Source organism: Mesoplodon densirostris, chromosome 18 (genome assembly GCF_025265405.1).
Source record: "Mesoplodon densirostris isolate mMesDen1 chromosome 18, mMesDen1 primary haplotype, whole genome shotgun sequence".
NCBI classification, from domain to species: Eukaryota; Metazoa; Chordata; class Mammalia; order Artiodactyla; family Ziphiidae; genus Mesoplodon; species Mesoplodon densirostris.
This window is the reverse complement of record NC_082678.1, coordinates 60,037,101-60,051,738: the sequence shown is the minus strand read 5'-3', so window position 1 is coordinate 60,051,738 and position 14,638 is coordinate 60,037,101. Positions and strand designations below refer to the sequence as shown.

The following is a 14,638-nucleotide window of genomic DNA, read 5'->3' as shown; positions in this document are numbered from 1 at the left end:
TAGGCAGCGTGGGCTGAGCTCTTCGTAGGGCTAGAGGGTGGGCCGTCGCTGGACCCCGCGCGCGCGCCCGCGACCAACTTTCCCTCCAGACCAGAGAAGGGCAGCGCGCTCCGCCCCCGCCCCCGGGCCGCGCACGTCCGGGCTCGGCGGCGCGCACGCCTGCGGGAGCCCTCTCCGAGCAACCTAGTGCTGATCGCTCGTGCCGGTGCGGCAGTTAACCGCCCTTGCAGGATCCCGAGGCTCGCGAGCAGCCCCCTCCCCTTCCTGGGCTTCCCCCACCCACTTCCCGGTCGGCTCCGGGGCATGAGCAGCGATGGCCGGCTGCAGCCCCGAGGAGAAAACTTACCGGCGCTTCCTGGAGCTATTCTTGGGCGAGTTTCGCGGACCGTGTGGCGGCGGCGAGCCCGAGCCGGAACCCGAACCCGAGTCGGAGCCCGAGCCCGAGCCCGAACTGGTGGCGGCTGAGGCGCCCGAGGCTTCGGTCGAGGAACCCGGGGAGGAGGTGGACACTGTAGCCGCGACGGAGGAGGGGGAGCAAGAGCAGGAGCAAGACCCCGAGCCCGAGGACGAGGTGGTGGCGGCGGAGGGCGAGGAGGAAGAGGCGGCGGCAGCCCGGGGGCAGTCGGCCGTGCCGCCGCCGCCGCCGCAGCCCCAGCTGCCGCCGCTACCCCCGCTCCCGCGGCCGCTGTCGGAGCGCATCACCCGCGAGGAGGTGGAGGGCGAGAGCCTGGACCTGTGCCTGCAGCAGCTCTACAAATAGTTAAGTAGCGGGGCTTGGTTGGGGGTGGGCCCGCTGTCCTCGCCGCGCCGGCCTCGACGCAGCTCCCTCGGCCCCTCAAACTGCTCTTTTCCGCTCTTCATGCCCCCCTGCCCTCTGGCGCCTGGCGCGGTTGAAAGCACCCCCGCTGCTCGGACTTGGGCTGTTGTCTGCGAGCTGCCCACGCCCGCCGCGGCCCCCGCGCCTCCTTCCCGGCCCGGGAGCCGCCCCCCGCGCCCTCCCGCCGGGCCCCGTCCCCTGCTTCCCGCTTCTCCCCGGCCGCCCACTTCTTGCTCCACTTCACACACCCTTTCCCCTTCGTGCCTTGGAAGGTCCTTCCTTCCAGTCTTGAGAGCTCCCTCTTCCCAGCTCTCTTCTTCCTCCTAGAGGTTTCTTCCCACCCGGGTCTGTCTTTTCCCAGCCTGAGTCCCGTGTTGTTTGGCGGCGGAGAGACGCGACTCCTTTCTAGGCAGAGCTGCTAGGTGCCTCCTGCGTAACCGCAACAAAGATGATAATCCCAGCCCCAGATCCACAGGAGGAGAGACTGGAGTAGATTTTCTGTCGGGCGCTCGGTGTTGAAAGTGTAGATGGCTTAATACACGGAAGCCTAGTATCTTCGTCTAACGACATCTGATAACTCACAGTTGAGGGAGGTGGGAAGGAAATGGGATGGACGGGTGAGCAGAATTTTACATGCGAGCCTTCAGGTGAAAGACAGTTGCAATTCGTTAAAGTGGAAAACCCTGGCTGGTTTGATAAAATTGCAATTAGGTGCAGTATTTTCAGTCCATTAAGTAGATGGGGTAGGGGAGAGAAAGCAGGTGGCTTAGCTACACAGATGAAAGTCTAAAATAGAAAGGTCAAGGCTTTTCCTTTCATCCCAGTTTTTATGGGCTTGAAATAGAAAGTTTACAATTGCTTTTCTTTCTAAATGGAATTGCTCTGAAATAATGACAGAGGAGAATACGAACAAGTTTCCGAGAACACTGGTAAACCTGGGGAATCTTCCCCTATTCTGCTGATAGTTGTAATGAAAGGTGTTACTCTGTACCCCTCAGAAAGTTTACTACTGCAAGATCCATCGCAGTTAAATTCACTTCTTGGATCTTCTCAAAAACTTAGATTAAGAGAAGGACCTGGAAAGTAAATGTTTTGTCTTTATCCATCCAACCTAACAGACACCTGATCAAATCACTCTTCCTGTTAAAACAGAGGCTTGTCAACAGGGAAGAAGTATTTAACATGTCTGCTGTAGAAGTGGACTGTGTTGATGTCCCACACTTTATACACTGTTTAAAATTTAATTTTGAAATACTATCTGGTTACCAAAGTAATAATGCTTTTTGGGAAATGTAAAAGATAAAATGGCATGTAATACCACTACCCAGATATAAACAGTATTAGCATCTTAGAGTATTTCTTCCTAGTGTTTGTAAAGTATCATAGAAAAGGGCGTATGAAATGTCATTTTTAATACTATATGAAGACACTTAAGACTTCCTGCTTAAAATAAAATGGAAATGTTACCAAAGTGGAAGGATTTATCTCAGCATCAGACTAATTCTATTTTGACAGTTCTTACCTTTACAAATGCAGTTGCAGAATTAAAGAAACACACACTTAAATATTAGAGAAGGTCCATTTTTAAAAAAAAAGAGTCATTACTTTAGAACAACTTTGAACATGTGCCATTCAAGGTTTTTTAAAAAATGAAATGTATATAAAGATGATGGTAAGTAGATGTGTGTTTTTCCACATGGAAAGGAAGCAAGATTTTCAATACATGTATAAACTAGAAAAGTATTCAAATTATAAAATGGCCATCTAATTGAGAACAGAAGTTTAGATTTGAAGTAAAACTAGCAAAATTAAAGTTGGAAAACATTATTTCACCTTAAGTCAGAGATTTCATCATGTATACTGTTTTGTGCAGAAGTTATTAACCTATTTTTATTCAGATATAAAATGGCTGGCTTGTTTATGTGAAGTATCTTCAAGGTCCTTAACAGATTAAAAAAACAAACCCCAAAGTCTCACAGTTTAAAAACACATACTTCTAATGCTTTTATTTTTTATTTTATTATTTATAAAGGAAAATCATATCACTTAGCCACAAGAATCGAGACTGGAAGACATTGGAGAGATAGATCATTTTCCTGTTCGCTTTATTTTACAGATGAGAGAACTGAGGATCCAGATTCAGAAATGACAAATTATGTACAAATGATTCCAACATTTCCATAATCTCTGAACCTCAGAACTCCCCGACATATTTGAAATGTTGGGTTGTCAAATTTCCTAGGAAATACTTTGAAATAATTCTGTTTAGGGATATGTTGGAATTGCTAATTTGGAGAAGGTGAAGATTTTTTTTTCCAAAAATATTTTCTCAAATACCCACTCTGTTTATTTTGGGAATTCTTAATATTCTTTAAAAGCTCTGTCATGCTTGTCAAATAGTGCTAAAATTCTTAAATGAAGTTACCTGAAATATATATTCACCAATTTCACAGTTGGGACTAATGTAAGAAGAAAATAACACTGCGTATAATAACAGTTTCATAAGTCTCTAGCGTGTTTTTTTCTGTTAGTATTTTAGAAATATACAGTATGAAACTGCTAAACAGACTGAGGTTCGCTGAAGAAAAAAAGGGTGCCTACCTTCTCAATACTGTTTATGTATACACTGGCTGAAATTTTACTTTTAAAAATATAGTGAATGTTTTTCTCACTATTTTGCTTCTCTCAGAGTTTTTAGAATAAGAACAGCAGATATATTTATCATTCTTCATTTTGGTAAACACAAAGTTTAGGATTAGCTTGAGATAAGCAGTTACTTAGATAAGTAAAGGATCAAGGTTTAAATGGATAAAATATGGTTATAATTAGCAACTTAAAAGTTTTTCAGTGTTTGGGATAGAATTTTTGCTGTTAGGCTTCAAAATAGGAAATATGTACTTAGATATTTCTCTGCTAGATATAAACATGTAACATTTTGAAAGAAAAATAATTCAAAATGGTAAAAATCCCCTTGGATGAGAAAGATGTCTCTTGTGGACTATAAATACTTTTTTTTTTTTAATTTATTTCATTTATTTATTTTTGGCTGCGTTGGGTCTTCGTTGCTGTGCCTGGGCTTTCTCTAGTTGCTGTGAGGGGGGACTACTCTTCGTTGTGATGCGCGGGCTTCTCATGCGGTGGCTTCTCTTGTTGTAGAGCACGGGCTCTAGGCGTGCAGGCTTCAGTAGTTGTGGCCCACGGGCTCTAGAGCGCAGCGCAGGCTCAGTAATTGTGGCACACGGCCTTCGTTGCTCTGCGGCATGTGGGATCTTCCCGGACCAGGGCTCGAACCTGTGTCCCCTGCATTGGCAAGCGGATTCTTAACCACTGCGACACCAGGGAGCCCCCATAAATACTTTTTTTAAAGGACTATTTAAACAATTTTGTTTCAACTAATTAAACCTTAAGAATCAATAATAAATTCATGCAATAGTTCAGAACTGTATCACTGAATTAGTCTATTACTTGTCAATAAAATATTCCAATGATTTGGAACCTTTAGCTTTACAAATTATACCTTTAGTATACAAATTATCTCCTTTAGTCCTTTAAACTAAAATGCCCCCCAAGAGATTAAAATAAATACTTTCTAATGACATAATATTAGGATTTCTGAGGTTAATGAATCTCTTTGAAAAGGTGGAGGTGAGATATTTTATAGCTTTGAAATAATTTGCAAATAAAATTTACAGCTGATCTTGTAGCAGTTATGAATAACCTTGGATAGGCTACATGGGTCAGTACTGTGTTCTGTTTCTCTATATTTTACTGGGGATAAATCTGTTTGTTTTAACCCAGAAAAAACAGATACTCTGAAGTCTTTATTAGAGCTATATGTCATTACGTTTTGAGAGCAGTTGTTTCCTCAGTTATTCATTTAGTCTGGGTTGGACTTCTCAAGGGGGGAGACAGATGTCCCAGCAGCCTGACAAAGTTAAGTACTTACAGATGGTTTACAGTAGTCATGAGGGTGGGCACTTTGAAAATGGCTTGGAAAAGAAAATCATTGTTTATAGATACTAATAATTCAGTTATATTGAGTTATGTGACTCATTAATGACTGAGATAGGTTAGAAAACCATTAAACTTTGTCTGTGTATATATGTGGAAAAATACATGGATGCAAGTTATACTACTCATTTAGAGTACCTTTTTTCTTATTAAAAAGTAGTAAGAAGTAGCAAAAAGAAGAAAATAAATACCAACCATTCAGTGTAAGCCATACTTTTCAGGTTTTTCTTCTACCTCTCAGGCTGCCACTTCTCTGTGAGCTTTTAATACTCTGCCTAACCCTTTTATATTGGTATTTGGTCCTTGGTCTTTTTTTCTTTCTTTTTTTAAAAAAAATTATTTATGTATTTGGTTGCACTGGCTCTTAATTACAGCAGGCGGGCTCCTTATTGTGGCTCACAGGCTTCTTAGTTGTGGCTCACTGGCTCCTTAGTTGCAGCACATGGGCTCCTTAGTTGTGGCACTTGGGCTCCTTAGTTGTGGCTTGCCAGCTCCTTACTTGTGGCAAGTGGGTTCCTTAGTTGCGGCATGCAGGCACCTTAGTTGTGGCATGTGAACTCTTGGTTGCGGCATGCATGTGGGGTCTAGTTCCCTGACCAAGGATGGAACCCGGGCCCCCTGCATTGGGAGCGCAGAGTCTTATCTACTGTGCCACCAGGGAAGTCCTGGTCCTTGGCCTTTTCAAGTCTGGTTGACTTACTTGTCTATAGTCAACATCAATCTCTCCCATGATTTTGGTTATTGTAGTTATGCTAATGGTTCCCGACTCTGTGTTTGTCCCTGCTTTGACTGCTAATTGAATGGCTCTATCTAGATGTCTAAATATCTTCTCAAACTGTCCAAAACTGAATTTAATCCTCCAACTCCCTCTCTCTCCCCTGCAGAAGACAAAACTAAAACCTAATTCTCTTTTTGGTGGGTTCATCCCTGATTTCTCCTTCTCTCACCCTCACATTCAGTCAAATTTTGCCTTATAAATATCTCATAAATATGTCCTTCACCATCCCCACTGTTATTGTCATCTCTTCCCAGTCTTACTCTTCTCCAGTATATTCTCCCCAGTGTAGCCAAAGTGATTCCTCTAGAGTCTAGATTATGTAGATTGACTAATTATCACCCACTGCTTAAACATTTTTACTCTTTCCCTGGAGTTAGCCAAACTGTGAGGTCAAAGGCACAGTCCTCCAGAAAGCCAGGTCTGCCTGAGGCAGAAGTTTGCAAGGAGTTAGGGTCCAAATACAAAGTTAGAGGGAAGAGTCCACACAAGACCACCCTCACTTCTGACACTGACTGTAAGTTTGGGGTTTCTCAAAAACACCTCCAGATTTGATAATTCACTAGAAAGAACTTGCTGAAAGCTATTATATTAATGGATTATGGTTCATTATAAGGAAAAGATACAAATTAGAACCAGCCAAAGGAAGGGATGCATGAGGTGCTATCTAGAAGGGTTTCAAATGTGAAGCTTCCATTGTCCTCAGCAATGTGTTTCTCTCTCATGGAGCATTGCCAACCCAAGAAGCTCACGTGAGCTGCAGTGTCCAGAGTTTTTATTGGGACTTACTGATTGATTGCTCACATGATTGAACTTAGTTTCCAGTCTCCCCTCAGGCTGATACCATGTGATCCAAGGGGCCTACCTGAATAACAAAGACAATCCTATTACTTTAGAAATAGGGATTTAGAGGTTACTCCCAGGGGCTGAGGACAAAGGCCAGACCTCTCTTTGGGCAAAGCCAATTATTTACTGTACACCTTCATCACCTATTTCTCCATTGCCATCCAGATAAAATCCAAACAAAGCTTTATAATCTTATCAGTCTCATCCCTGAATCACTGTCCACCCACCCCATCCCTCCTCTAGAAGCTACACTTCAGCTCTTTTAGACTATTAATGTATTCGTTTGAATGTGCTGTGTTTGCTCGTACCTCTGCACCTGTGGACATAACATACTATTCCTTCTTCTTGATCTACCATGCTATCCCACCCTCACTTCACCCAGTCCAATCTCTTACCCATTCTTTAGGTCTCCATTTAACATCACTTCCTTTGTTCACCAACCTCACACTCATAATGAGTTAGGTGTCTCTTCCACGTCCTCTTACAGAATACCCAGTGCTTATTCCTTTTGTAGCACTTGTTTAATTTATTATTTTTTTGTCCATGAATATTTATATATCTTTTACTTGACTAGTGGTCTTCAAAATAAAGTGTACCCAAAATAATCCATTTCAGTGAAGGAATAAAATATTAAAATCTTTTTCCTTGTATACAAAATATGAACTTAAGGGAATTCCCTGGCTGACCAGTGGTTAGGACTCAGTACTTTCACTGCCGTGGCCTGGGTTGAGTCCCTGGTGGGGGAACTAAGATATCCTGCAAGACACACGGTGTGGCCAAAAAAAAAAAAAAAAAAATGAAGTTAGGTGCTAGTAATACTTGATATATTGATTGAGGTTGGCAGCTTGTTCTGTACGACAACTGACTTCATGTCAGACATGGTAAATGAGGTATCCTGATGAAGTGCAAGTTTCTTAGCTTAGAAGAGTTGACAGTGGCACCCTTACTCCAATTTTCAGAACATTATGAATTATTGCAGTTTACCTGCTCTGATTAAATTGATTCATTGATTATATTTACTGGTTTCAACAAAATTAGCCCTTACAAAATAGACAATTGACTTTAAATATTCCTGCAAAGTGCTCACTTTGACAGCACATATACTAAAATTGGAAGGATACAGAAGATTAGCATGGCCCTGCACAAAGATGACACGCAGATTCGTGAAGCATTCCTGAGGACACTGTTGCTCGCTATGGCCGATGAAAAGCCCAAGGAAGGAGTCAAGACTGACAACAATGATCATAATAATTTGATGAGGCAGGATGGTTCTGTGGTGCAGTTTAAATTAAGAGGCATACACCACTTAGTAAACTAATGAAAGCCTATTGTGAACAACAGGGTTTGTCAGTGAGGCAGATGAGATTCCGATGTGATGGGCAGCCAATCAATGAAACAGACACACCTGCGCAGTTGAAAATGGAGGATGAAGATGCAATAGATGTGTTCCAGCAGCAGACAGGAGGTGTCTGCTAAAACAGGAACCTGCTACTTTACGCGAGAATTCTGTTCCTCCAGACCAAGAAGACATTCTCAACTAGAAAACCGCAATTTGGTTCCACCACATCCTGACTCCTGCTATATAGTTTCTCTGTTCTTTCATTTTCCCCTTCCCCATTCCTTTATTGTAGGTAAAGTAAACGGTGTATATGCACAAGCATATACATGTATACATATTGCATTTTTTTAAGTAAATGGCCAACGGTATGTTTTGATCGACATCAAATGGAAATGGAATGGGGAAAAATACTGGTTCTGTGAAGATACCCCCTTTTCTCCGTTAGTGGCATGCTCATCAGCTCTTACCTTTATATTCCAGTAAGTTATTTTGCTCTCACTGTTTAACAAAAAAAGAACAACATAAAAATTCTTGCATACCTTGTTCGATTGGAGAATTTTAATGTTTTTCATTTATCATTGTAAAACAAAGGACAGTTTTACAACTTCTTTGTATGTAGCTGTTACATGTTACATGTTACAATCTGTCTTTAAGTAGGGATAAATTACTCTAAAAGAAATGAATCCTAGGTAGTTTTCCCTTCAAGTCAAGTTTAAATAAACTTCTTGTTTAAAATGAAAAAAAAAGATTCCTGCAAAGAAATCATGGGTTGAACATAATATTTGTAATACAAATGTAAAAAGGTACAAAACTGAAGAGCCTATATTTCTCCCATCTTTACTTATATTAGATTTTTTAAAGGTGATTATATTTGATGTGAAATCCACAAAAATGGAACTATTAAGTAGATTATGTGGAATACAGCTTACTCAAAGAAATACTAATATATTGCTGGTGAGAGTGGTGTATATGCATGGATGGGTATATATGGAATTTATATTTATATATATACACACATGAGACATGTGTATCTACATTTGGGGTGGGGGTATTCATGAAGCTCCAAATTTTTTTTTTATTCTTTTTTTTTTAACATCTTTATTGGAGTCTAATTGCTTTACATTGTTGTATTAGTTTCTGCTGTATAACAAAGTGAATCAGCTGTACATATACATATATCCCCATATCTCCTCCCTCTTGTGTCTCCCTCCCACCCTTCCTATCCCACCCCTCTAGCGGGTCACAAAGCACCGAGCTGATCTCCCTGTGCTATGCGGCTGCTTCCCACTAACTGTTTTCCATTTGGTCGTGTGTATATGTCCATGCCACTCTCTCACTTCGTCCCAGCCTACCCTTCCCCCTCCCTCTGTCCCCAGATTCATTCTCTACATCTGCGTCTTTATTCCTATCCTGTCCCTAGGTTCTTTAGAACCTTTTTTTTTTTTTTTTTTTTAGATTCCATATATATGTGTTAGCGTACGGTATTTGTTTTCTCTTTCTGACTTACTTTACTCTGTATGACAGACTCTAGGTCCATCCACCTCACTACAGATAACTCAATTTCATTTCTTTTTATGGCTGAGTAATATTCCATTGTATATATGTGCCATATCTTCTTTATCCATTCATCTGTCGATAACACTTAGGTTGTTTTCATGTCCTGGCTATTGTAAGTAGAGCTGCAATGAACATTGTGGTTCATTGGTACATGACTTTTTTTTTTTTTTTTTGGCGGTACGCGGGCATCTCACTGTTGTGGCCTCTCCCGTTGTGGAGCACAGGCTCTGGACGCGCAGGCTCAGCGGCCATGGCTCATGGACCCAGCCGCTCCGCAGCATGTGGGATCTTCCTGGACTGGGGCACGAACCCGTGTCCCCTGCATCGGCAGGCGGACTCTAAACCACTGCGCCACCAGGGAAGCCCCATGACTCTTTCTGAGTTATGGTTTTCTCAGGGTATGTGCCTAGTAGTGGGATTGCTGGGTCGTATGGTAGTTCTATTTTTAGTTTTTTAAGGAACCTCCATACTGTTCTCCATAGTGGCTGTATCAATTTACATTCCCACCAACAGTGCAAGAGGGTTCCCTTTTCTCCACACCCTCGCCAGCATTTATTGTTTGTAGATTGTTTGATGATGGACATTCTGACTGGTGTAAGGTGTTACCTCATTGTAGTTTTGATTTGCATTTCTCTAATGATTAGTGATGTTGAGCATCCTTTCATGTGTCCTTTAGCAATCTGTATATCTTCTTTGGAGAAGTGTCTATTTAAGCCTTCTGCTCATTTTTGGATTGGGTTGTTTGTTTTTTTGATATTGAGCTTCATGAGCTGCTTGTAAATTTTGGAGATTAATCCTTTGTCAGTTGCTTCATTTGCAAATATTTTCTCTCATTCTGAGGGTTGTCTTTTCGTCTTGTTTATGGTTCCTCCAAATTTTGATAGAGTGCTTGAGCAAGTGTTTGGAGACAGTTGCATTAGATTATTAGCTACATGTTTGCCATCACATCCCTAGGTCAGTAATGACAGGGACATATACAACACACAATAAATATTTGCTGATCCAATGAATGAGCCAAGAGATTAAAAATAAGATATTATTCTTACTACTTTAAACTGCTTTTTAAAAAACTTAGTAAGTTTTGCTATTCTCATATTTTTAAAACTTTTTATTGTAGAAAATTTAAAGTATATAAAAAATAGTGTCCTTACCACCCAACCTCAGCAATGATGAATTTGTGGCCAGTCTTTTTTCATGTATATCTTCACACATCTCACCCCACCTCCCATTATTTATATTCTGTGTAATTTTTAAATGAATACACAGTAATTTGATCACAATTCTATTAAACCTTTTAGGTGTTACCGATGTTTGGTTTTTGCTCTAAGAATATTTTGATGGTCATCCTTTGAGCACACCTTTGGTTTTCTTAGAGTGTATTTATATATAGTATATAGTGTTGGGATTACATTAAATATATTCACATATTTAAGGCTTTTGGTACATAGATTTTAAATGTCTTCTAACAAGGTTTTACTAGTTTACTCTCTAAGCAGCTATATATAAGAAAAAGATTATTGATGTTATGAAATGATTTAAACATTTAGAAAATAACAGAGAATAATAAAAATATCCATATACCCACCATTCAGTTTCAACAAATTGTTTAAGATTATTTTAAGGAAATAAAACATTTCATAAGGAATTGAAGACTTTGTTGTCACTGTCTTCTATGAACCCATTCCCTTTTTTTTCTTTCCAGAGGTAATCTGGGAGTTTGGGGAAACGTATCTTTCTGCTCTATATTTTTATATTTTTACTACACACATATTTGTATGGTCAGTATATGGTGGGCTTTTTTTGTTTTTGTTTTCATAAGTAGCTATCTTGAGACTAACCCTTTAAAAAAAGATTTATTCATATTGATACACATAGATAGAGTTTTTCCATTTTAGCTACTATATAGCATTCTATATGAGCGTATTTGTTTTACTTATCCAATTTCCTATTGACGGACAGTTGAGTTGTTTCTAATTTTTGCATGTTATGCACTATAATGGTTAAAAATAGCTGCTCTAGTGGGTAAATCCTGAAATCTCAAAAGCTTAACATAATGTTAGTTTATTTCTTGCTCATAGAGTACCTTCAGTGGAGAAGGTGCTGTGTTCTATGGAGTGATTAAGGGACTCCGGCTAATAGAGAGTCTGTTGTCTTCAATTTGTGGTTTCCAAAGTTGCTCTGGGCATCAAAATACATCCAGCAAACATAAGAGTGGAGAATGGTATTGGAGGTTTTTAGGGGCCAGTCCTTGGAAGTGGCATATATAATTTTGTTCACTTTCCATTGACTAGAATTCCAGTCACGTGACACCACCTAGGGCCCACAGTTCCCAGCAAACAAGACTGGGAAATGTAGTCACTGGCTTGGCAGTTAAGAAACAGCTTCATACTATGTAGAAAAAAACCACATAACTTTGGTGGATAGCTGGTATTCTCTGCTTTACAAATAATTATACAGTTTGGACATGTCTCCTTGTGTATGTGTTCATAGATTCCTTGAGTATACACCTAGAAATGGAATTGTCAGATTGAAGTTACATACACTTTTACTTTGTTAGATATTGACAGATAACTTTGTCCAATAGCACTGTATGAGAGGTCTGGTTTCTCCATGTTCTCACTAATATTTGAATTGCAGTACTGCTTGTCTTGTATTTCTACACAGCTATGTGCCATTAATGCCACTGAACTCTGTTGGAAAGAGGAGAATACTTATAGGTGACTGGTCTTGGTTTAGGGCATTTTGGAGGAGGACACTTGCCTAAAAGTCTAGACCAGTGCTGTCCAATAGAAACATAATTGAGCCACATATATAATTTAAAATTTTCTATTAACCACATTTTAAAAATGGAAAGTGAATTTAGTTTAATAATTTATTTTATTTAACCCAGTATATCTAAATATGTTATCATTTAAACATGTGATCAGTATTAAAATAGTATTGAGATATTTTTCATTTTTTATAGCAAGTTTTCAAAATCCTGTTTGTATCTTACACTTAAAGCACATCTCAATTGGAATATCCATTTAAAATATTTAGTAGCCACTTGGGCCTCGTGGCTACCATATTGAATGGCACAGGTTTAGATTTAATAACAAAAACTTTAATTCTGTAACACATATATGACATTTAATTTCAAAGTCATATTCATTTATTTAATATTTACTTATTTATTTGGTTGCCCTGGGTCTTAGTTGCGGCAGGCAGCCTCCTTCGTTGCAGCTCCAGGGCTCCTTAGTTGCAGCTCACTGGCTACTTAGTTGAGGCATGCAAATCTTAGTTGTTTCATGCATGTGAGATCTAGTTCCCTGACCAAGGATTGAACCCAGGCCTCCTGCATTGGGGGCGTGGAGTCTTATTCACTGTGCCACCAGGGAAGTCCCTCAAACTCATATTTAAATGGTGCTCACTCCAATCACCAAATTCATATTTATCTAGCCTTTGGAGAAATAGCAAGCTGAATTTGTTTTTCCTAGATTTCTTTCTATGATTAGAGAACTATACACACACACACACACACACACACATAAGATCTTTTATTTATTTATTTTGGCCATGCTGTACGGCATGCAGAGTCTTAGTTCTGTGACCAGGGGTTGAACCCATGCCTCCTGCAGTGGAAATGCAGAGTCCTAATAACCACTGGACTGCCAGGGAAGTCCGGAGAATAATATGATTTAGATTTAGATTATCGAATTGTTAATTTCTCCTCACATAGTTTATAGTGTGGTAGTTTTCTATTGCTGTGTAACATGCTACTGAAACTTAGTGGCTTAAAACAACATCCATTTATTATCTTACAGTTTTGTAGGTCAGAAGTCTGTTAATGTTCAGCTGGGTTCTCTGCTTAAGGTCTCGAGTCAAGGCTGAAGTCAAAGTGTTGGCCAGGCTGGACTCTTATCTAGAGGCTCAGGGGAAGACTCCACTTCCCAGCCCATTCAGGTTGTTAACAGTCTAGATCTTTGTTACAGATCTGAGGTTCCCATTTCCTTGATGGCTGTGGGGTGGTGATGAGGTGGGCTGATTATCTATTGATAGAAACCACCCACTTCCCTTCTCACATGGCCCTCTCTATCTTCATACCAGGAGTGGCACATGCTTCCTCATGCTTCAGTCTCTCTGGCTTCCCCTGCTATCAGTCAGAGAAAGCTCTATGCTCGTAAGGGCTTATGTGATTAGATCAGGTCCACCAAGATAATCTCCCTGTCTTAAGATCAACTTGCCATATAGTATAACACAATCACAGGAGTGATATCAATTAGTATTCACAGATTTTAGTGAGCATCTTTGGGAGACCATTTTAGTAATTCTTTGTGCTACAGTAGAGAAGGAAGATGGAAGAACATTTTAATTATTTTGTTTAGAGGTCTTTTAATTTCACTTCTAAATGAAAGAAAAATACTCTTCCCATTTCTTTTTGTCTCTGCTCCCACCAGTGTGTTCCAAGCTTCCATCACTTCTTGGCTGGCTGTAGCAGTACTCCTGACTGCTGTTGCTTGTTCCACGTTTCCCTCCCTTCAGTCAGTTTTCCATATAACAGTCATCTGCGTCTCACCTTGCTCAGCCACTATGCTTTAGTCACAGTGGTCTTGATTTAGTTCCCAGAAACTGCCATGCTCTGTCCTGCTTCAGGGACTCTGTAGTTTTGTTTTCTTTGCCCAAGCATCTCGCCCCCTTCTCCACAACTGTCCAACTCAACCATTAGGTCTTATCTTAAATATCTCTTCCTCATAGAGGTGTTTCTTTACCTATGGTCTAAATTAAGTCTTGGTTTTTGGTTTCCATGGTATCCTTTACTTTTTCTCTATATCCACGTATCATAATTTATACATATATGTATTCATGTGTTAGTTATTTGATGTCTCTGTCCCACACCGAGGGCAACAGATAAAGAATGTTTTGTTTACCTTTGTGTATCCAGCACCTAGTACAGGTCCTGGCACATAGTAGGCACTTATTAAATATTTATTGAATAAATGAATGAATCTTCAACTTTTTCCCTGCTCGGTCCAGGTTGTTTCCTTTCTAGATTTTTATAGGCCTATTCTCATTACCTTCTTTCCCTTTGTTATTATTTCCTTCCTTTGCTCTACTTGGAATGGTGGAGGAACGTGGCTTCCTGTTTTATGTTACTGTTGGTATGTGTTAACATTTTCAACTAGCGGCAGAAATATGTTTGCAGTTTTTGTTTGTTTGTTTGTTTGTTTTGCGGTACGCGGGCCTCTCACTGTTGTGGCCTCTCCCGTTGCGGAGCACAGGCTCCGGACGCGCAGGCTCAGCGGCCGTGGCTCAC

At 40.4% G+C, this 14,638-nt stretch overlaps 1 protein-coding gene, 1 non-coding gene and 1 pseudogene across 2 annotated transcripts in view; all 3 read left to right on the top strand.

Annotated features, from left to right (window-relative positions):
* Positions 1 to 235: 235 nt before the first annotated feature.
* The window catches only part of PPM1E (protein phosphatase, Mg2+/Mn2+ dependent 1E), a 165,452-nt gene continuing 151,049 nt past the window's right edge, over positions 236 to 14,638 (top strand). The window contains exon 1 of the mRNA XM_060082876.1: positions 236 to 759. Coding sequence (XP_059938859.1) covers positions 314 to 759 — 446 coding nt within the window. The 5' untranslated portion in view covers positions 236 to 313. The remainder of the gene's footprint in view (positions 760 to 14,638) is intronic.
* On the top strand, positions 7,529 to 7,632 carry LOC132479425 (U6 spliceosomal RNA). Its single transcript, XR_009530541.1, has one exon. It is a non-coding gene; the product is annotated as a U6 spliceosomal RNA (small nuclear RNA).
* LOC132478419 (small ubiquitin-related modifier 2-like) lies at positions 7,582 to 7,925 on the top strand (annotated as a pseudogene).